Genomic DNA, 24,384 nt, shown 5'->3' with positions numbered 1-24,384 from the left:
GTTGTACTGTAAAGCGCGTAAACAGACACTTGGGCCCAACTCATGCTCGCTGACCAGGATGACTTCCTGGGAACCCGCCCCCAGCCCCACGCACACTTTTTTTTCATGCCTAACCGTTTCAATACTGTCTTGGCAACCATCCTACATACTATCTAGTTAGATTACCTAAAGTCTGCTGTTCAAAATCAACATTTAGCCACATCCCCAATAATTATCACCTCTGATCTTGGAATGGTACATTGACTCCTGGATCCTGAGTAATTACAAAAAAATTCATCCACATGCTCATATCTCGTCTTTTCCTTACTTCCCCTCTCATTAGCTGTCTACGTTCTTGAATTCATTGTCCTCTTTGCCTCTTCTCCATATTATTCTTCTCTACTCGGATACTTTCCTTTGGATACTTGGATGATTCTAATCTATTTTTGCATAATAATCCTAGGAGCTGATGCTTTAATGACGAGTATGTCCTTTCTTGGGTAAGAAGACCAAAACTGCACACGGTTTTCCAGATATGGTCTTGTCAAACCCCTAGATAAATTGTTGTAAGATATTCTTGTGATTGTACTCAAAACTTCTTGCAATGAGGACCAGCATTTCCTGCTTTAACTGTTGCTGAATCTGCATGCTTTCTTTCAATGACCGATGTACATGCACACCCAGGTCTCTCTGTATTTCAACATTCCCCAATCTCTCACCATTTAAATTATACTCTGCCTGTTTTCTTACTGAAGAGGATCAGCCATGTTTGTGCCCACTTGCGCAATTTGTTTAAATCACTTTGAAGCCCTTTTGTGTTCTCACAACTCGTAATCACATACAGTTTTGTATCATCAGAAAACTTGAGAAAAATGACATTTGGTTCCCTCTGAGATGTCTCCCTGTTTACAAAGGGGTTAAGTTCCTAAAGAATCCTACGCAAAAATTTATAAAGCGGAGGTATACTAAACCCTTTCACAGGGCATACCAGAATTGTAATGAAGGAAGTCGGATGCTAGTCAATTTCCGTCCAGTATGGATGCAGTAAATCAAAAGCAAACAGCTTGTTTTGAAAAGCTGAAACACACAAGCTGAAAGTTGCACGTCATTCCAAACTCGAACACCTGCGATTGTAGCCAGATGGCTGAGCGCAGGTGCTCGAGCTTTTACACATTTTAAATACATTGTTTACTTCACAGACTCTGTCCCATTAACCCAATCCAAAAGATTGTTTAATGTTGATGGTTTTCACGGACCTGTGAAAGTCAAAATTCAGTTGTGTTCCCAACTCTTCCTTGTAGCAAATGAAACCTTCATTAAGTGATGAATTACATTGGAACCTTTTATAGCAAGTGTTCATTAGGTATAGTTTGTAAATAGCTTGTGCCCAAGCACTGATCCTTGAAGTGTCCTACTAATCACAGCCTGCCAAGCTGAGGAAGACTTATTTATTTCAATGCTTCATTTTCTGTCCAGTAACCAATTCTTAATGCGTATTGTACCCAATTCTCTGTGCTCTAATCTTGACTGGCTTCTTGCCTGGGATCTTATCAAAACATTCTGAAAATCCAGATACACCACTTCCACTGGTCTCCCTCTTCAATCCTACTGGTCATGTCCTCATTTTCCCCCGAACCGTGCTGACCTGTTTATTCTTTATCACATCCTTCAATATAGAGTTCATTCTTTTTCCCACTGTTAGGCTAACATGTCAGTGATTCTGTTTTCTCTTTCCCTCCTTTCATAACTAATGAGGTCCCACTTATTACTCTCAGGAACAATTCCAGAATCTATAAAATTTTGGAAGATGATAACTAGAGGATCCACCATCTCCACAGCCAATAAAAATAAACGCAGGTGCTGGAAATCTGAAATAAAACTGGAAATGTGTAGCTGGTCTGGCACCGTCCACAGATCCTCTTTCAAAACTCTTGAGTTGTAGATTATCAGGTGTTAGGAATTCATCAGCTGTGTCTCGCTAACTTCCAGAACTGTTGTTAAAAATTCCTCATTCTCTGGTATTTGCAGCAGGTTTTCGTTATCTTCTGTGATGGCATAAACACATTTGTTTAATTTCATAACCATTTTGGTAATTATTATTGTCATGTGTACCGTGATATGGTGAGAAGCTTTTTGTGTGCTATCCAGACAGATCATTTCATACATAAGTACATCCAGGTAGTGCAAAATGGAAAAGAAGACAGAATGCAGGATATAGTGCTACAGTTACAAATAAAGTGCAGTGCAGGTAGGTAAATAAAGTGGAAGGGCTGTGATGAGGCAGACTGAGTTATCAAGAATTCATCATTAGTGTATAAGCTGTCCATTTAAGAGTCTTATAACAGCAGGGCAGAAGCTGTCCTTGAGCCTGATGGTACGTGTTCCCAAGCTTTTGTATTTTCTGTCCGATGATTTTCCTTATTTCCTGTTATAAATTCTCCCACCTCTGTCTGTAAGGAACCACATTTGTGCACACTGGGCTTTTTATTTTTATGTGGCTATAGAAGAGCTTGCAGTCCATTTTTGTTTCTTGCTAGTTTACTCTCATATTCTATCTTGCCTTTCTTTATCAACTTCTGGATTTTATTTTGAGTTTTAAAATGCTCCCAATCCTCAGGCCTACTGCTGTTTCTGGCAATACTCTTCCTTGGATTTAATGCTATCTTTAATTTCTTCTGTCAGCCACAAATGGAGTACTGTTGCATTTTTGGTTTCTCTGCTTTAAGAATTTTTTCAAATTATGCCTTTATTTAATGCTAGCCTTGCCTGTCCATTTGTACCTTCAATGTATTTCCCAATTAACCACAGCCAACTCTCTCCTCATATCTTCATGGTTTTCTGTATTTAAATTTAAGACCCTAGTTTCAGATCAAACAAAATTGATTTAAAACTCAACATAAAATATCTATCATATTACTATCACGTTTTGCCTAAAGGCCCCTTTACAACAATATTATCAAAGGAACTTTTCTCATTACAAACAAAAGATCTGAATTGGCCCTTTCCCTCTTTTATTCCTGAACACACTGACCTAAATCTGATCAGTTTCTGTTGGCAGGCAGCTACTTAATGCCTCTATGTTGAAAATAAGGTTTCATTTTCATTGCAAGCACAGAATTTTCTTTAATGTACTTTTATTTGTATAATTATCTTTTCACAGTGCCTCAGCAGTTCAAATGGTAAAATGATAAGGAGTAATTTGTAAGAATATAATTAAAATGTTGAGTGGTAAAATATAATAAATTATATAATACTAAATATTGGATAAAAACAGAAGTTGTAAAGTTCTTTAATGCACACGTTGTTTTGCAGAGATCTACAAAACAAAATAAACAGAAATGTCTTTTTGCACGTCAGAAATTGAACATGTGCACAAGGTTTTGTCGTTAATGTTGAAGAATTTGGAATGTCCAATATGGTAAATCACAATTTTGTACATTTCTGCATTGGCAGAATTTGAATGATGTGAGCTTCTGACCATTTTGAATTCACTTATGAGAAAGGTATTTCCAGTTGGTCGTTTTGGACTAAATGTTGGTGTACCATCCAAATAGGCCAATAGACTACACTTTCTCTCAAAGTAATTTTTAAAATCCTTTTGATATGAATCTTGCCAGAGTGCATCTTACCAAGACTTGACAATTTTATATTTCAGATGCTATTGAATCCTGTGCCATGATGTGTGGCATCCTTGATTTTAAAGAGCATTTTGGGGCTTGGATATAAAAGCAAAGATAGGCAATTTTTAAAAAATTATTTTGGTTTAATGTAATGATTTTTAATTATTTTAATAAAAATTTAAAAAACTAAATAGTTAAATGCTTTTGTACATTAAAATCTTCAATGCTTTGAAAACTGGTGGGTGGGTTTCTATTTTTGACCAAGCTTTTAGGGTGGTCTTGGGATGTGGTTTTGGTGTGCATTGAATTCCTGACTGTTGTTCAGGCCACATTCAAGTCCAGGATGCTTCAGGTCAACAAAGTAAATCATACAGTCCAGATACATGTGCAGAAAATAGGAATATTGCAGAGATTCACCAGACTAATTTCTGGGATGGCTGGTCTGTTATATGAGGAAAGATTGAGTAGGCTAAAACTATTCTTTGGAAGAGTGCGAGGGACTTCATTGAAATGTACAAAATTCTTAGAGCATGACTGACTGGATATGGGAAGAATATTTCACTGGGGTCATTTGCTGGGAACTAGGAGTTACAGTCCCAAAATATGTTAGGTCATTTAGGATTGAGATAAGGTGAAATTTTTTTCACTGAGTGGATGTTGAATCTTTAGAATTATCAATGCTGGAGTGCTGTGGAGACTTGATCATTGATTTAATTCAAAAGTGAGATTGATGGATTTCTGGATGGTGGAGAAATTGAGTGATATGGGTATTGGGCGAGAAATGGTTTTGAGGTGGATCATCCATGAGTATGTTGAATGGCAGAGCAAGCTAGGAAGACTAAATAGCCTACTTCTGTTATTTCTTTTAAGAAACTAGTTTCTTTTTATATTGTATGCACTTCTACCTAACCATGTGGATTCCAGTGTTTCACTGATTTTTGTGTCATTCTAATATGCTTGCTTAAATAGAGAAATTAAAACTCTTGTCTGTCATTTCTGGTTGCTTATGCTATTGTTTTTCACTGTGTTTTATGTTTGATACTTGTGTACAAAACTAATGCTCCCATTTTTATTTTAGCTTAGAATTGATGAAAGAACCAGTATCAACAAAATGTGACCATCAGTTCTGTAGGTAAGTAAAATGGTGCTTTCTATTTCTGAAATAGTGTTATGTGGAGAAACTTCCAGGATTTATATTCAACGATGTTGACAGAACAGAGATATGCAGTATTTCTAAGATAAGATGTTGTGTGATTTTCTTATGTGACAAACCTTTATACTTCACAGTGATAGAGGCTGTGGATTTGGGGGGTGGGGGGTACTGTCAGAGTAGCCTGGGAATGTAACTGCAGTGCATCCATGCAGTGGTTGGGGAGAGAATGAATGTTTAGGGTAGTGGATAGGGTACCAATCAAGTGAGCTGCTTTGGCCTGGGTGTCGTTTAACTCTTTGAGTGTTGTGCTGCATTCATTAGGACACTCATCACAGAATTGGGCAAAATCTTGTAACCATAGTACTAATCCAGACGTTCTCTGGTCAAGAGAGATTACCCACTTCCCCTCGCCCCACAAGAGTTTGACAATGAGCACATCCATGGAAATGCCATTGAATGTCAAGCATAGTTGGTTACTCTCCTGTTGAAGTTGGTCCACTCCTGTGTACCAAGTAGACTCCTGTTGAAGTTGGTCATTGTCTGGTGCTTTTGTGCTGCAAATGTTACTTGTGCCTGATTATTGCCTAGGCCTAGCTTCGTGCAGGCATGGGATGCTTCATTTGCTGAAGAGTTGCAGATGAAATTGAACATTGCAATTGTCGGCGAGCATCTCTACTTCTGATCTCTTGATAGAAGGAAGATCATTAAGGAAACAGCTGAAAATGGTTGAGCCTAAGACACTGTCTTGAAGAACTCTTGCAGCATTGTCCTGGGCTAGAATGATTGATGTCCAGCAACCACAACTATAACTGCATTCCTTTCTGCGAGGTTTAACAACAAACATTGAAGTGTTTTACCCTCAACTCATTGCTTTCATTTTAACCAAGGCTCCTTGATATATAGTCAGTCAGTCAACTGCTTCCTTACTTTCACTGGCAATCAGTCTAAACACTCTAGAATTCTATCTTTGGACCAAGGCTGTGATGGGGTTCAGAGTTGAGTGATCTTTGTGAAACCCAAAACAGCATTAGTGAGCAGGTTATTGGTGAGCAAGTGCTGCTTGTTGGCACTGTATGTGACAATTTCAATAGTTAGCTGGATTGGATTTGTCCTGCTCTTTGTAGCGAGGACATAGCTGGGCGACTCCAGTGTTCTAACTGTATTGGACTCGTGTGAATAGAGGTAAATCTGGTTTTGTAGCACAAGTCTTCATTTCTATAGCCTGAAATGCTGTCTAGTCCTATAGACTTTGCTGTATCCGGTGCTCTCAGACATTTCTAGAAATCATGCAAAGTGAAATTGAGTTGGTTGAAGACTTATTTGTTGGCACCTCATTTTGAGATGTGCTGCCTTCTGCTCCCAGTTTGGCCTTCTGCACTCTTCATTGAACCAGGCTTGATCACTGGCTTGATAATAAACGTAGAAAACTGGAGCAAGAGTAGGCAGTTCAGCCCTTTGAGCCTGCTTCAGCATGCACTGCAATCGTGGCTGATTATCCACTTCAGTGCCCCATTCTTGCCTTCTCCCCACGTTCTATGATCCCTTTGGTGTTAAGAAATATATCATCCTCTTGCTTAAATCTATTTGATGATTTTTGCCTCTTCTTCCTTATGTGGCAGAGAATTCCACAGGTTCACTACTCCCTGGGTGAAGAAATTTTTCAGCTTTGTTCTAACTGGCATATTGTGTGTCCTGAGGCTGTGACTTGATTCTGAATTCTCCATTCGTCAGGAACATTCTCCCTATATCTGGTCTGATTAGTCTTGTAAGAAAATATAGGTTTCCATGAGATTCCCTATCTTTCTTCCATAGACCAGTGAACATGTGTGTAATTAACCCAATTTTTTTCTTTACTAATACTGATTTTGATCCATTTTTCCTTCTCTTCCCTCCTTGGTTCCTTTACTCATCTGGGGACGACTTCGTCCAATTTGTGAAGATGCAACCAAAGTATATGTTTAATTGTTCCCAATTATAATTTCCTCTGTTTCTGACTGGAGGGGACCTGTATTTGTCTTCACTGATCTTTTTTTCTGTACGTGTTTATAGAAGCTTTTTATGTCAGATTTTATGTTCTCTGCAAGCTTACTCCCTTCTTTCTTCCCCTGTTTAATCTTTTTACCTTCATTTGAATTGTAATGTGCTCCCAATCCTCAGGCCTGCTGCTTTTTCTGGCAATTTTAAGTGCCTCCTTGTTGGATCTAATATTCCCCATTTCCTCCTCAAGCCACAGTTGAACTTTCTTTACTTATTATTGTGCTAGACAGAAATGAATAATTGTTGTAACTCGTGTGTACACTTTTTAAATATTGGTCATTGCTCTATCCCCTCTCAACCCATTTAGTGACGTTCCCCAATCTATAATAGCTACTTCACACTTCATACCCTTGCTGTTTCCTTTCAGTTCCGTTTCAGGACCCTAGTTTCTGATTATACTACCTCACTCTCCATCTTAATAAAGAATTCTATCATGTTAAAGTCGCTCTTCCAGAAAGGACCACAGACACGAAAATTGTTAATTATTCCTTTCCCATTGCACAATACCTCGTCTAGGATTGTCTGCACTCTAGTTGGGTTGCTTAACGTATTGGTTTAAAATAAAATCATTCTTAGTCCAGGAATCCCTCCACAATATTATTGCTAATTTTGTTTGACCGATCTGTGTAGATTAAAGACATCCATGATTACAGTTGTACCTTTCTTGCATGTGTCCCTAATTTGCTATTTCACTCCCTACATCATAACTGCTGTCTGGGAGCCTACTGATTAAACCCCACAAATGTTTTCTGCTCCTTGGTAGAGTGAGAGATGCTGGGCCATTAGGTTACAGATAACAGTATAAATTTCAACAGCTGATGAAGTTCCACTGATATCTCATGGATGCTTAGTTCTGAGCTGACAGATTTGTTCTCGGTTTACTCATTATCATGCAACTCTTGATGGAGTGTGTCATTCATGTGAAGGCATGACTTTGTCTCCATAAGAGCTGTATTGGTCACTTCTATCATTGCTATCACAGACAGATGCATCTGCTGCAGGTAGATTGACTGTGAAGTCAGGTAGGTTTATCCCTCATGTTGGTTCAGATCCAGTCTGGCAGTGATGTTCTTAAGGACTTGAATGATTCTGTTAGTACTAGGGCGACCAAGGCACTTGCTGATGGGTGTGCAAGCACTTCTGAAAAGGAATAAGGTCAAGGACCTCAAACTGCTGTTCAACCTGGAGTAGCACTGCCTGATCAGCTGAGAAAGGATGGTCATTGGTAATCCAGGGGACATTTCCTTGTTTGACCTGATACAATGAGGTCTTGGATTAAATTTGAAGTCGTCCCAGAACTCCATCCTGTCAGTATACCACTGTACCATCTCATCGAATGGGTCGGATCTTCTAGTGAAACCAACTGATTGTGATGGAGGAGCCTGGCACATTGTAGGTGATGATTCTCTGAATATGATTTACAAGACTATTGCTTGACTGGTCTGTGGGACAAACTCTTTCAACTTAAAACCAGTTCCTGAATGTTTGTGAGGAGAACTTTGCAAGAATTTTTTTCTCTGAATTCCAGATTATGACCTGAATTTAAATTCTACCTTTACTATGGTGTGATTTTTTTTAAGCTCTGGCTTGTTAGTGCAGGCCTCTAAATGCATCTACAAAATGCACTGCTATTACTTATCAAGACTGCTCTGATAGCCTCTCCCACTAAGGAAGGCAAGAGAAGCTGGGAACGCTAGGAGCTAGTTCCAAGTTACTCTCCAAGTTGCACAAGGTCCTAACTTGGAATGTATCATCTTCAATTTAACCACCTTAACCCACTGATCTCAATTTACATGTAGTTGCTATGAACAATTTTGCCAATTAACTACCGTAATTTTAAATGGCTAGGTCAGAGTTGTAGTTGAATTTTAGAACTTGACTCCAGAAATAACCCTGTGGTACATCATGAGGAAAGACCAGAATTTTAAACTTTGTCCACTTTTAATGCAAGTTTTCAACACTAGCCAAGAATTAGAAATGATTTTAAAAATAGAATATATGACTACTTTCTTTTGCAGATTTATCATTGGCAGGATACTAATGGGTAATAATCTCGTGCAGTTATTAAAACGCTTAATCTGTACTTGTGTGTTTTCTTTTCCCTGGATGACTACTGTTAATTTATTTTAATAAGGTTTTGTATATTGAAGCTTTTTGGCAAGAAGAAAAGCAGTATACAGTGCCCATTGTGCAAGAACAAACTTACCAAGAGGTAGGTCAGTGCTAAGGTTTTAAAAAAAAGTATGAAAACTTTTTTTTAGATTGAAAAGCATAAGCCCAAGAAAAACAGCGTTCTTTGAAAGGTCAGTGGCCTCCTGCACAGTTACAATAAGGCCCAATACAAACTCAAGGAAAAATACCTCGTCTTTCATCTGGTCATGCTGCAGCCTGCAGGACCTGATGTGTAATTCCCCAATTTTGGGTAACTCGCTCTTTCTGTTTATATCCATACTGGTTATTTTTGCTTGCCAAGCCTTTTCTTTCCTTTTTCTTTCATTTGTATAGTTTGCATATCTCAGTAGGCCACTCTAAACATTGCAAATGTTGTTAAGTATAGGCAATGTTTACACAGTAAAAGAAGCTTAACTGCCTCTTCATAGCCATATGGAGAAACCACCCAAATGGAGAAATTTCCTTTGTTCCACCATTGCCTCCCCTCCCCCCACCTTCTCTGCTACCTGAACTTACTGAGTTCTCTAGGTCGGGGACCCCTCATCAGAACTGAAACATTGACTGTCTTTCCACTGGTGTAGCCTAACCTGCTGAGTTTTTCCAGCACTTACTATTTTTAGTTCATTTTTCTAGCATCTGAACTTTTCTCCTGATTTTAGATTATCAAATCTATGCATTGAATACGATGGATTGCTTCATTTAAATTTCCCTCCAACTTGGTATCCTTTGGTTGTACATTATTTATAATTACTATGACTCATTCTGTATTCCCCACTTCAAAGTGGGCAATTTTGAGGAACGTAACAGATAGAGAAATTAAACTACGTTGGTCATTCAAGAGATTTTAATTTCATCATGGAAAAGACTCTACAATTAGTGAAAGCTCATTGACTGAGTCAATTTGACTCCAAATGAAATCTGTATGTACTATAGCATTGTGCTTCTGTTGGGTATGTGTATAGTGCCAGTAATTTTAATGGGAGGCTACCATTGAATTTATAGCACTCATTTCCCATTCACTTGAGAAATGGGGTTGAAACAAACTCTAGTTGTCCAATGTTTGTGTATGTTGGTTGACCCATAGTTTTTAATAAAGACAGTGTAAACTGGTGGCAATTGTGTTTTTAAATGTTTGCTTTTTATTTCCCTTGTAGGTTTTCACTGTGGTTAATGTAAATGTTGTGTAATATACTTAAATGTCTAGGTTAAAGTCACTTTCATTATGCTAGATGTAGCTCATGGTACACCTAAAAGTATTTATTAAATGTCACAATCCTTTTCAGGAGTCTCCAGGAAAGCACCCAATTTAAACAACTTGCAGAGGGAATTGTGAGAACAATTCGTGCATTTGAATTGGACACAGGTTATGAATGCAAGTATCTAATTGTATTACTCATCATGCTAATCGTGTACTGCATAATTTATTTTGGCGATTGTGTTTAGCACTTAAATATGTTAGCTATGAATTATTGACAAGTAGGCAGGAAAACGTACATAAATTAGAACAATGCTTAAAAATTCAGATGTTTTTTCTCGAAGAAGCAAACGTACAGAGATGAAAACAGTGTGCTGCATTACCTTGGACATACTTAATGTGTTCTAATTAATGGGTTAATGTCCTCAAAGATGGGATGAAAGGTGTTTAATGAAAAATGCCAACTGTTCTGGTATTGACATTACCATCTCACTCCATCACTATTGAATATTTGACAACCATGAATAATTTGGTGCTTTGAATTGAAATTATGGCAGTACATTGCTGGTATTGAGTGTACTGTTCTATAGAATTCTCATTGTTTTTAAATCATGTGGATTTTTCTTCTAGTCATTCATTATTGACCCTATCATTTGTTATATTTTGAGAAAATTAGGATAATGGCATTTCTTTATCGCCTTGGCTGAATAACACACTAAATTCAACCAGGGAATTACAAAATTGTTCTGTTTGTGACATTGAGGCCTGTATGCCTAATGCATTGATAGTTTACATTTCAGTTGGGTGCCTCTCAAATTGAAAAATTAAATTCTTAGACAATAATATTTTAATCACCGATTGAATGTTATCTGCTTTATATTTGAAATGCAGCAACCTTGCCTGTATTGAACGCCATAAATTCTGCAGTATCTGTTGAATATGAATTAAAGTATTTCTTTGAGCCCTTTGGAAAAAATTAGTGGTCAAGAAAGAAAATACATCTTTATAATATCTTCCATTGCCTTGGGTTATCCAAAGTGTTTCATGGCCAAATTAATTATTTTGAGGTGTAGTAATGTAGGAAATGTAGCACTAATTTTCGTTCACACAAATAGCAATGTGACCAGGACTGGAAAATGTGTTTTTAATAAATTTAAGCACTGAATAATGGTTGAGATATCTCTGAACTCCTCCTCCTTGCATCTCCCTAGAAATAGTGCTATGGGATCCGTGCATCCATCTAAGGGAACAGTTTAATGCTTTATTTCAAAGATAACACCTTCAATAATGCAGAATCCCCTGCTACTGCATGGCACAACAGTGTCCATTTTCTGGACAGACTCTGGGGAGGGACTCAAATCTATAACCTTTTAACTCTGGGAGAAAATGCTTCCAACTGAATCAAGACTGCCATTCTGTATGCTTATGGAGAAAGTTTTAAAAAGTAAGCTGTTTTAAATTTGGTGAATAAATGTGGCTATATACATGCAGTTGTAATTGAAGTTTTTTTTGTGCATGTTTTAACTAGTCTCCATTGGTGACGCACAGAAAACAATCCCAGCTGAGGTCAACTCTTACAGACAGTTATGGAAAGATGACGACAGTGCCCAGTGCAATAATACCCCACAGAAAATTGTAGCTGCTGGAGTCTCTAAATGTCGCACTTTGGTAATACAATAATCTGTTTTTATATCTATAGTGTTATTGGCCCAGAAATTGTTGGAGCAGTGCCTCTTACAGCAAGCGTTACGAATTGGATTTATTTTAAATCTTCTCCCTTCAGGCAATATTTTTCAGCTGCACGTTGCTGGAAATGTGAATTGACAAAAGTGTGAAATGCAAGAACAAACAACAATGGTCTGTCTCCTTGGACATTAAAATGTTACGGCCAAAGAAAGAAACTTCCTTAACGGAAGGAAAGAGTAGATTTGAGTGGAAGAAAGAGAGCCTCTACCTGCCTCTGGATCAAATTATTATCAGCATATATTGAGATATTACAGATTTAGAAGTCCCTGTGGAAGCTGTATGACCTATAAATTCTATCAATATGAAATGGCAGCCTTAAGTTCCCATGTGAGATACCTTTGTACACGCAGTGCAAATACAGCAATCTTTGATATTGATGGGGGTGGTTCTTTTCCCTTAATGGTTTGTAGTGGTTGGCACAGTGGGCATTTATTGCCCATCTCTTATTGCTACTGAGTTCCTGCAGTTAGTATGGTGAAAGTATTTCTTTATTTAAACCCATTGAAGAATTAATGCCAATATATTTCCACATGCTGATACTGTATGATTTGTAGGAGGTGGCATTCCCCTGTGCCTCCTATCCTCCACACTAAGTGGTTGAGGTTGCAGTTTTGGGATGTACTTTTGAAAAAAACTTTGAGTTGGTGCAGCTACTGTGCATTAATAATGGAGGGAGTGAATGGATAGGATGTTCGTCAGACAGGCTGCATAATTAGGAGGCAAATCACTGCAGAATACCTAAACTGTGGCCATTTCTTGTAACCATAGTGTTTATGTAGTTAATCCAATTGGGTTGTTGGTCAATAATGACCAACAAGATATTGATGATGGGCGCTGAGCACCAGTAATTCCATTGAAATTAAGGTGAGATGATAAATATCAGGTAAATGTTAATTGCCATTTTCAGCCTATTCCTGAATGTTCAGATTGCTACATTCTGGCACTTTGCCATGTTTTCTGAGGATTTAGGAATGAAATTGATGTTATCAGCAGCAAACATCTTCTTCATCTTATGACCTATTAGAGGGCAGGTCATAGATGAAGGAGCCAAAGGTAGTGGGGACTAGGGCAGAAACACAATGCTTTGACTTGATCTGTTTGATGCAGTATTGCTTTCCTCTATCTATTGCATGCAGTAACTTGCAGTTCAACATATAGCCTTTTGTGTTGGTGTTTTACTTTTGGGCGTGCCTGATGCTCTTGTTTGGTCTTTCATAGTTGGTGATTAAAATAAGGATTTGACGTTATGAGCATACAGATTATGATAGAAGAAATTTGGTTGTTACTGATGCTTTTTAGTAATTCTTGAATGATCAGTTTTGAATTGCTCAGTCTATTCTGAATCCATCCCACACTGCACAGTGGTAGAGGCAGGAAACAATGGAAGGTATCCTCCATGTAAAGACAAAAATTTGTCTCCACTGCTCAACTTAGAGCAGGATAAAATGTTGGCACAACATCGTGGGCTGAAGGGCCTGTACTGTGCTGTAGTGTTCTATCTTTCTATGTACGTTAGTGTGGTGGTTACCCCTACCAATTCTGTCATGAACAGACACAACTGCAGCATGCAGACTGGTAGGATGAAAACAAGAAAATCTTATTCCTTGCATTTGGTTTCTCATAATCTGCCATGCACCCAGTTTGGCAGCTTAATCCCTCAGCATTCAAATATCTGTTGTTACACTACCAAATTACTCTCTTAAGGATGAAGATTGAAGCCCTAACACAGTGGAAGTTCTCTGTGATGCTGCTTCCTCTGTCTCTGCCATCCAGCAGTTGGTGGTGATTTGCAACTCCTGGCGTATCTCAAAGGCTGACCTTTTCCTGCTTTTTTTTGCTAATGGCAAATGCCACAAACTTGCCACTATTTTCCCTGTAATTTCTGGGCCACCTTATTAGGTTTTTTTTGCATTCACCTGAAGTCCTATTTCGCAAGTATACTTTGAATCTGGTAGAATGGCTGTTTTATCCAGAACTTTGTTTTGACTATTAAAGTGGTGAAATTCTTAACATTTTTGGCACTTGCTAAGTTAAACCTCCATCTCTCTAATTTATTCTTTAAAAAATCAAAATTATATTTTAAAATGCTGTTAAGTCACAAACCCATCTCAACTGATTTGCATTTCAGCAGTTATATTGTAGGATTCATGTTTCTTAAAGAAGTCCTTTGAAGACTGAATTGAAACAGCTTTGCAATGTCTACCGTGTAATTCGCATGCTTCTGCCTTTGGAATTTGGAGATGATTTTATTTTCTTGATTTGTAACTAACAGGTATAGCATCAGATGCCAGCCAATGGACTTGGCATGATACTTACCAGGAATACTGGTCATTGTGATGTAATCACTGCAAGTTCAGCATCATAATTATCATTGTTTATCAGGAAATAGCTGTATCACACACATCTTCACAATTTCTTAACTATGTTACATAAAGAAATAACTGCTTTCTTATACAGAATGTTTGCACTGACCCTCCATTGACTGAATTTGTAAGAAAAGCTTCAACAAGAAATAAAAGGCAGAAAATAGATGTTGCTCCTGCTTATGTTGAGATTGGTAAGAATTTCAAGTGTTCAGCATGATTTGTTTGTTTAGCATTGTTTATTTGACTATGTCACTCAATTCCCATCTCTTTCAATTTAACCAGGAGGCAAAATATGTCTTTGGAATAGATTTTCGACTGCCTCCGAAGTGCTGGCAATGCCACTATTTGGCCAGTGAGCTATTCCTACTTGTATGTCCTTGCTCTGATGGAGTGCTCCACTGCTTCCCTCAATAACTTGGGTTGTGAACTAAATGTTCTACTAAAGAATCAGTTTACAAAAGAATGAACTGGCAAGTTGTGCAATTGGTGTTCATTAAAGAACAAGTGCTGGACTGGGGAACTTTCCTGCTTGTCATTCAGCCCATTTGTGTCCCTGTCAGCTCACAGAGCAATCCTGTCATGCACACACACGTGCGCGTGCACACACCTCTCTACATTCCTGACAAAGCCCCCAAATTCCTGAACCACCCACCCCTCAGATTCTGCCACTTGCACACCAGGGGCAATTTAGAGTGGCCAGTCAACCTCCTAACCCACAGGTCTTTTGGATGTGGGAGGAAATTGGAAAACCCAGAAGGAACCCATGTAGTCATAGAGAGAATGTGCAAACTCCACATGCAAAGCACTGGAAGTTTGGATTGAACCCAGATCTCCAATGCTGTAAGATATCTATATTTAAAAGACATTTGGATAAGTACATGGATAGAAGGGGGTTTAAGAGGGATATGGGACTAGCTTGGTAGGCACCCTGGTCAGCATGGCTGTGTTGGACCGTAGAGCCTGTTTCCATGCTGTATTACCCTATGATTCTATCTACTGGCTGTGCTTCCCCAGCACAGCTGATGGGGCAGTGCTTTAGCATTTTGCATGGAAGTTGCTCACGCTGATTGTATATTACTCCTTTATGTTAGTTTAAATATGTGCTCTAACTTCTGGACTATAATTTAACCTGAGAGGAGGAGAGTGTTATCATTTGAATGATGGCAGATGTTTTGTCGTACTACACTTGTTTAGTGTTTGTCTTTCGTATTACAGACTCTGATTCTTCCGATGAGCCTTTGTTCGGAGCACATGTTAAAGAAAAGTAAGTGAGTCTGCACAGGTCAGGAGTTGTATATTATAAAATTTATCTCACATACAGTCTATGGTGTTGTATTGTGGGTGTGCAACAGTGGCAATCAGCCTTAAAATAGAATTACAGTAAGAAAGAAGTTAATGAAATGATTTCACTTGGACAAATTGTTGATTTTAGGGGCTTGTTGCCTGATTTGAATGCTTGAATTTGATTATATTTCCATGCTTTCTGCAAGAATTTATATTTGTTTACAGTTGGGTTGCACTGAGTGCCATCCATATGGGTTTTTGAGGGTTTGTTTAAGCATGCCTAATGTTGCCGTTTTGGTGACGTAACCCTTTCTAAGTAAGTGATATTTACAAAAGTGAAGTACCAGATGGGGGATAATCTAATGACTCGTCTCTTTTGGTCAGAAAAATGATCAGTGGAATTAAAAAAAAAATTAAACAGTTTAACAGTCAGAGTCTGAAGGCATAGGTATAACTCCTGTTAGTATACTTGGATAACACACTTCTGTACCAACCTACTGCCTCAGCAGTTAAGTCATTCTAGTCCATATCTATTAGTGTTTTATTTGCTTCGGTTTTTTTTGTATGGGTAAGGTGTTGTTTCAAAATCTAACCTTTTTTTAAATAAATAATTGTCAGTTCAAAAATTAACTCACCATCGACAGAAATCCACAGTTAAAATTCTGGTTACTTCCATAGGTCAACGTTGCAGCAAAAGACTGTGAAAAAGAAAACCACTTCTGAAGAAGAGAAAGCAGATCAATGTGACAATGATGAAAAAGGTTCTGAGGAAAAGAAATCAAAAATATCTAAACCAGTGTTGGAGGAACTGTTTTCATCAGAAATGGGTATGTTATATTAGTATTGCCAAAACTTCTTTCTTAGATTCTTTTTGCACAAGAATCCACAAAGAACTAGGCTTTATTAAATATTGGATCCAAGAAACAGTTGTGATTGTTTTGAGAATGAGGTTGATGTAGTTGTTATCCAAAGGAACTTTTTAGTTTTTAATCCTTGACAGACATTAGATCTCATTATATTGCCATTCTTCAGATAAGCTTGTTAAAAGACCTGTTAGTCATTCCGTACTCTCCATTTATCTGTGCTGCCTTCTGCAGTTCCCATCCATTCAGAACTATGAAATCTCCCGAGAGAGGTGATTAAACCCGATTTTTAAAATCCCCCTGGGCACATAGCTACACTAAGAAGAAAACTGGAGAATTGTGCTGATTCTCTTAGATGATCAAAACCTATCATTAAAGAATATCTCATATTTTGTAAGATGCTGTCTGTTCCAGCTATAAGAACTCAGGAGGAATTGGTATCTGTATAGGCCAGATGGATTGCACCTTCACAAACCTGCAGAGAGGGGAGTTTATTTGGCAGGATTTTGGCCACTGGCAGGTAAAATTAAAATGGGGGAGGTGATGGGTGAAGAAAAGATGCAACGAGGATTGGAGGAGATAAATAGCACCAGAACAAGAAATGGGAAGTTTTTAGTCAGGATCAGAGTAAATACAAGACCTAAGATGGGTTTACTGTGGAGGAGTACAGATGCTGGAATCAGTAGCAAAAAACAAACTGCTGGAGGAACTCGCTGGGTCAGACAGCATCGTAGAGAGAAATTACATTCGATGTTTTGGATCAGGATCCTTCATCTGGACTGAAAGAGTAGTGGGGAGACAGCCAGTATGAAGAGGTGAGGGGTGGGGCCAGAGCTGACAAGTGATAGGCAGATCCAGGTGAGGAGGGGTGATCGGCAGATGGAGTCAGGTGGGGGAGGGAAGGATGGAAATTGCAACAGGCTGGGAGGTGATAGGTGGAGGCAATGAAGGTTTAGGTGATAGGCAGCTGGGGGGATGTTGGGTTTGTGTAGGAGGACCTGGGTAGATCATTGGAGAGAAAGGGACAGAGGAGAACAGGTTACCTGAAATTGGAGAATTCAGTGTTTATTCTGCATGTACATTAACTCAAATGTATTAAGCAATGATGGTGAGCGGCACGCACAGTTAACCCTTTGGGATAGTCATAACATTATACAGATGGAATTAGGACCTTCAGCCTAACTTGTCCGTGCTGAGCAAGGCCTCTTCCTGAGCTAGTTGCATTTGCCTGCATTTGTCCCATATACCTCTAACCCCTTCCTATCCACGTACCTGTCCAAATGTCTTTTAAAAGTTGTAGTTGTACCCTCCTCTACCACTTCCTGGAGCTTGTTTCATATGCCTACCACCCTCTGTGTGGAAAAACTTGCCTCTCAGACACCCTTTAAATCTTTCCCCTCTCACCTTAACCCTATGCCTTCTCATTTTAGGCTCTCCTTCCCTGGGAAAAAGACTGTGACGATCCATCTTATCAGTGCCCCTCATGATTTTGTATACCTCTTGAGGTCGCCCCTTGGCCTCCTTCATTCCATGGAAAATAACCCCAGCCTATCGAGCTTCTCCTCATAACTCAAGCCTACCAGTCCCAGCTACATCCTTGTGATTCTCTTCTGCACCTGTTCTAGCTTAATGGCATCCCTCATATCGTATAGCGACCAGAACTGCACACAATATTCCAAGTACGATCTCACCAACGTTTTGTACAGCTATAATGTGATGTCCCTACTCTAATACTCAATGCCCCATCCAATGAAGGTAAGCATGCTGTACACTGCCTTCATCCTGTCTACCTGTGATGTTTCTTTCAGGGAATAATGTACTTTTATCCCTAGATCTCTCTGTTCTGCAACACTCCCTAGGGCCCTGCCATTCTCTGTGTATGTCCTGCTCTTGTTTAACTTCCCAAAATGCATCACTTCACACTTGCCTGAGTAATTCCATTTGCTGTTCTTTGACCCACTTTCCCTATTGATCTAGATCCTGTTGTAACATGGGACAATCTTCCTGATTGTCAACCACACCACCAATTTTGATGTCATTCCAAACTAAATCATGATAATGATGATGTTGTGGCATCAAGAGACCAGCTTTTCTTTTGGAGGGTGGGGGGGGGGGGGGGGGGGGGGGGTGTTGGGGGGAATGGGTTCTAGTTATTCCTGGATACATGTTCAGGGAAGGTAAGAAAGAAAGTAGGGTGGGAGTATTGTTTAAGAAGAATATTGCAGTGCTGGAAAGCAAAAATGTTTTGCAACAGTGAAGTACAGAATTTCTTTGTTTAGAACTGAGAAGCAATAGTGGGTGTAATTACTCTGTGACTATCTGGTAGGCCACCAGCTAGTGGGAAGTATATTGAAGAACGAGTTTGCAGGGAAATTAGAGACGTGCAAAAAGAAAACCATAGAGTGGTGATAAAGAAGACTCAGTAAAGGGAGATGTGGATGAGATTCTGGATGGGCTAAGAATTAATAGAACAGATACCAGATGGCCAGTTGCTCTGAAAGCAGATAATTACCTGGTCCAGATGGGATGCTTCCTCGGTTGTTGAGGGAAGTAGTGGTGGAGACCCAGGTGTAATCTTTGAAACATCTTTAGATTCAGAGAGAGCACCAGAAAATTGCAAATAGTGTACACCCTTGTTCAAAAAAAGAGTGTGGGGATAAACTTGATAACATAGATCAGAAACTTTAACCTTGTTCCTGAAACAATAATTAGCAACAGAATTAACAGTGACTTAGACAAGTCTGGATTGATTGAAGAAAATCATCATGGGTTTGTTAAAGGCAAATCATGCTTAAATAACTTAAATGGAGTTATTTGGGGAGGGAAACATGATTGATGTTTATTATTGACTCCCAAGAAGTATTTCATAAGGTGTCTCAGTGGGGTCATCAAGATTTGAAGCCCATGGAATAAGAGGATGTTTTTGCAGTAAGGTTAGAAAATTGGTTAAAATAACAAGAAATAGCAGAGATGAAAACAGAGATCCCCAGCAATTGATACAATGACAACTACTTGATATATTTTAATGACTTGAACTTGAGTGTAGAAGGTACAATTTCCATATTTGCAGATGATGCAAAACGTGAAGATGTAGCAAACTGCAAAGCAGATTAGTAAAAGACTTCAAGGAGATAAGGTGTTGGGGTTTATGAAAATCAAAAAAACTTCAGATATTGGGGAAAAATGAAATAAAAACTGAAGAAGCTGGAAACACTCAGCTGAGAAATGTGAAGTGCTACAGTTTGGCAGGAAGAATGAGAAGCTGTAATATAAACCAGAGGAGACAACTCTACGAGGGGTACAAGAACAGAGACTTGGCCATATAAGTGCATTGCTTGTTGAAAATGGCAGGGCAGGTTGATAGTGATTTTTGTTTTTAAGGAAAAAAAAAGTACAGAGGCTTCTGAGCTTTGTAAATGAAGGAATAGAATACCGGGATATCACGATGGAATTGAAAGTCAGCCATGTGATGTTCCAAAATATTAGGTTAGTGTTCGATAAAACGGGGAGAGTAATACATTAGTTCATCCACATCTGGAATATTGTGTCTAGTTCGAGGCTTTAACGAGTTTGCAGATTTTAAATTGTTTTTATGTTAGAGGGACTTTAGTTACTTGGATAGACTGAAGAGACCAGGGTGTGAGGGAATCAGATGGAAGTATTTAAAAACATGAACAATGTAGATAAAGAGAAGCTGTTCCCAATGGCATAGTGATCAAGGAAAAAGAGAAAAAGAACGAATGAATTTGACAAAAGAACCAGAACTAAGATAAGGAGAAAAGTTTTTGGTGAAGTGAGGGATTAGAGTCTAGAATGTGGGGGATAGTAGGAGGGGCAGACTTGTTTATCCAGTTACAATAATCTGAAAAGAATTAAATCTGTAGGGATATGGGGAGAGTGTGGGTTGTAGGATACAGGTCCTCCCCAGTTTACGGCAGCCTGACCTATGTACAGCTCCTGCATATGAACATTTGAGAGACCGGTAGGATGGATTTGCCAGCTACTGTGGGAAGTCCTGGGAACTTGGTTTACAGCCACATTTATGACTTGCGAACTGTGCGTCATCCAAACAGTTCACAGGAAGTGAACTGTGCTGTAACCTGGGGACGACCTGTAATTGGTTGCATAGAGCTAGTATGGACTTGATGGGTCAAAAGGGCCTCCTATATTGTAAACATTCTCTAAAATCAGTAATTTGAAAGCAAAATACTGCAGATGCTGGAAACCTGAAATAAAAACAAAATTACTCAATAAGTCGTGCAGCATCAGCAGAGAGAGGTGCTTCTGACATGTCAGCCTAGCCCCTTAACCATAGCTTGCCCTCTGTTGTAGTTGATAGAGCTTTCAACCACATCTCATCTATTTCCTGTACCTTTATTCAACCTTTCTCCTCGGCCAGAGCAAGGATAGGGTTCTCCTTGTCCTCTCCTATCCTATCATCCTTTGCATTCATTGGATCCTCCTCTACAATTTGACTCCTTCAATGAGATTCTATCCTCCCCTCCCATTCCCTTCTCTACTTCCTGATTCTTTCCTCCACCTCCCCAGCACTTTCCCATGCAACTGAGATAGAGCACATGCTCTTTTACCTCTTGCCTTTCCACCATCCAGAAACACAAAAAGTTAGAGATTTCATTTGAGCTTTTGGTTTAGTGTACTGCATTCAGTGCTCACAATGTGGGCTTCTCTACACCAGGGAAAATGAAATGCAGGTGGGGTGACTACTTTGCAGAGCAACTCTGTAGAGTCTGCAGAGGTGATCCCGAGTTTCCAGTTGCCTGTAATTCTCCATCCTTTAATATCCTGTAATTCTTCTTCCAACAATGACATCTGTTTGTGATCTCCCTCCTATACCATTTCAATGAAGCCTGATGTGAGGAGCAGCACGTCATCTTTGATCTGAACACATTGCAGCCTTTGGCACTTTGTCCAATTCAACAGTTTTAGATAATTTGCTTTTTCTATTTTTGTCACAATTGACTGGTTCTGTTATCAGGCTATCTATCTATAATAGTAACTCAGTTTTTCACACTACAAAGGCGCTGTCTGATCTGCTGAACATTTCCAGCATTCTCTTTTTGGCTTCAGCAAACAAATCTGACCTGCATTTCACAGTTTGCTAGATCCTTTTGTTTTTTTTCTCTCTCTCTAATTGCCCTCATTAATCTGTTAATCAGTTGGTCCCATGAACAGTGAATCATCTTGGCAACCAGTCTCACCCTCTTCAGTTTAGCCAAGAACCTCATGTCATTGTTCTTAAAGATTGATGCACTATAACCACCTGGATTTCTTTTTCCATTAGCTTTACCTGTAGCCATATAAATACAAATGTACTTTACCTAAGTGCTCGGCTAGCTCAGTAGGGCATGGGATTCTTAATCCGAGGGTCATGTTCCCATTTATTTTTCCCGTTTTGTGAAACACTATTCTAATACATCAGAACAAAACATTGCTTTCGTTGATTAATTACGTCTTTCTGCACAATCTCAGAGTGCCAGAGTTTGCTTCCTTCCTGTCCTCACCTGCAGCATCTTTTTGGTGAAAACTGCTACTGCTATTGAACAGTTTTTTTTTGAAATGGAGGGAAATTGATTAAAGTTTAAGAAAGAGAGACATGATTAATTGTCTTTGGAATCTAATGGCTGCTGCACTGATGGTGTCATTGTAATGTACATAACTACCTCTTTCTAATGTTTCTTTGATAGCTGTATCCTGATCAATATTTTACAGAAGTACCTGGTATTGAAGCACATAGAATTGATTGCTATTCTGTAGGTTTTGTTCAATTAACTTCAAGGGCCAGGGTGAAAATTTACTGACTTAATCTTCCTTTAGGATGCCTTAAAGGACATTAATCAGTTCCGTTTTGAAGAGACTAACCAATTACTTAAATTGGGCTTACATTTTTAAGAAGCGTATTGCAAGGCCAGCTGCTCATGTTTTCTGATTTTAATTTTTATGATTGTGTAATGGCTGTAATGTTTGATTTAAGACCTTCCTTATTCCCATTGTAATCTCCCGAATTCCTAGGATCCCCAAAAATTATAAATGTGCCAAAAAAAAACACTTGGCATAATCTTGGTAGCATGTGCGTTCCAAAATTTAGAAAGTTTTAAAGGACAAGGCAAGCGAGCAAAATGAATAATGAAAACCTGAATTGGCTGGGAAAGGATAGAGCATGCAGTCAGAAGAATGTACCTCCTTATAGGATCGGAACACTGTTTGAAAAGGCAAAACTGAAGAGTCTTTATGGATGCTGCTAACATTCAGATAACAAGACTGATGAATTAATGGCATAAGTAGAAATAAATAAAGATCTAATAACCATCTGATTGCAGTGTGATAATGTTTTGGAATTAAAAATTCCAGGACACTTCATTGGAAGAAGTGGGTCAAATGGAAAAGATGGGGTAGCCCTGATGATAACAGAAGTTGAGAGAAAAGCTCTTATCTCAAACGAGAGAGATGGAATCAGAATCAATGTGTATAGAGCTCAGAAACAGCAAGGCTCAGAAAACATTGTTATCTATAGGTCCTCCATCTGTAGTAATTGTCCGGCACGGAGAAAATGTGTGGAACAAGGATAATAATCGTAGGCAATTTTGATCCGCATAGAATGCGCAAAACCAGTTAGTGATATTATGCAAGATGAATTTGTATAATGTATAAGAGTTGGTTTCCTAGATCAGGATCCAACACTGGAATTAGCTGTTTTAAAGCTAGCATTGTGCAATTGACAGCATTTATCAATGATCCTGGTAGTTAAAGGGCCATTTGGGGAGAGTGCTCATGAGAAAATTTTCAATCAAGATTAAAGGTGATTTAGTGCAATCTGAAACCAGGGTTTCAAATCTAAATAAACTATCAAGCTATGTGGTGTGAGTTGGCAGTGGTAGATTGGGAAACTAAATTAAATTTTAGCCATTGCTTGATCACTGTCATAACATATCGTTAGTACTATTAATAGTTAATTGTTTATAATGCATGAGAAAAGTGGTCTAGCTATGGCTGAAAGATGGTATTGATCAAGGAAAACAAGCTTACAATGTTGTCAAATCAATAAATCTAAGGATTGGTAGATATTTCAGGATGTGGCAAAGTACAACTAAGTCACTGAACAGGAAAGAAGAAATAGAGCATGAGAGTAATCTGGCAAGAAATATAAACCGGGCTATAAAGGTTTTGCTAGAAATGTGGTAAAGGAAAAGATTAGTTAGGTTAACAAGGGTGCCACAGAGACAGACAAACTGAGAAATTATTATAGGGGAAAAGGAAATAGCAGAGAAATAAAAGATATTTTTCTGTTTTCACAGAAAACCACCTAGAAATGGTAAATAACAGCTCCAGCATGAATGAAGAGTTAAGAAATTAACATTAGTAAAATCAGAAATAGTATTGGAGAAATTAAGGGACTGAAAGCTAATGCATCCCCAGGACCCAATGATTTGCATCCCAAGTTTCTGGGACGTGGCTGTGGAGGTGGTGAATACACTTGCTGTCGATCTCCAAAGTTCCTCTGATTCTAGAACTGTTCCTACAGATTGGAAAATAGCGAATGTAACCCCATTATTGAAGAAAGTAAGGAGAGAAGGAACTTTTAGCCTGGTATCAGTAGCGGGGAAATTGCAAGTTTCTGTTTTTAAGGAAGTGATAATGGGGTACTTAGAAACTAACAATAGGCTTGGGGAGGGAAAATCATACTTGACAAGTTTTTTTTGAGGTTGTAACTAGCAGGATAGGCAATAGGGAACCATTGGATGCGATGAATTTGGAGTTCAAAAGGCCTTTAATGTACCATACAGAATTATTAAACAAAATTGGTAATAAAAGTTCACCATATTGATACCAACTTTATGGTGGGTATGTCCTATGACGAGATTAAACAGCCTAGACCAACTAAGAGTTTAGAAAAATAATATATAATTCTTGGAAACATACAGAATCCATTTTGGACTTGACTAATTGCATG

General features: G+C 38.6%; 1 protein-coding gene across 6 annotated transcripts in view; it reads left to right on the top strand.

The window, feature by feature from the left end:
* LOC127583067 (breast cancer type 1 susceptibility protein homolog) overlaps positions 1-24,384 on the top strand; it is a 70,763-nt gene that overhangs the window by 516 nt on the left and 45,863 nt on the right. For all 6 annotated transcript variants that reach the window (XM_052038795.1, XM_052038800.1, XM_052038798.1 and 3 more), the window contains exons 2-9: positions 3,292-3,397; positions 4,678-4,731; positions 8,924-9,001; positions 10,245-10,333; positions 11,685-11,824; positions 14,360-14,459; positions 15,484-15,532; positions 16,231-16,379. In XM_052038795.1, coding sequence (XP_051894755.1) covers positions 3,318-3,397; positions 4,678-4,731; positions 8,924-9,001; positions 10,245-10,333; positions 11,685-11,824; positions 14,360-14,459; positions 15,484-15,532; positions 16,231-16,379 — 739 coding nt within the window. In that variant the 5' untranslated portion in view covers positions 3,292-3,317. The remainder of the gene's footprint in view (positions 1-3,291; positions 3,398-4,677; positions 4,732-8,923; positions 9,002-10,244; positions 10,334-11,684; positions 11,825-14,359; positions 14,460-15,483; positions 15,533-16,230; positions 16,380-24,384) is intronic.

Source organism: Pristis pectinata, chromosome 25, assembly GCF_009764475.1.
Source record: "Pristis pectinata isolate sPriPec2 chromosome 25, sPriPec2.1.pri, whole genome shotgun sequence".
NCBI classification, from domain to species: Eukaryota; Metazoa; Chordata; class Chondrichthyes; order Rhinopristiformes; family Pristidae; genus Pristis; species Pristis pectinata.
Note: the sequence above shows the minus strand (reverse complement) of the source record. Positions and strands in the feature narration are given on the sequence as shown.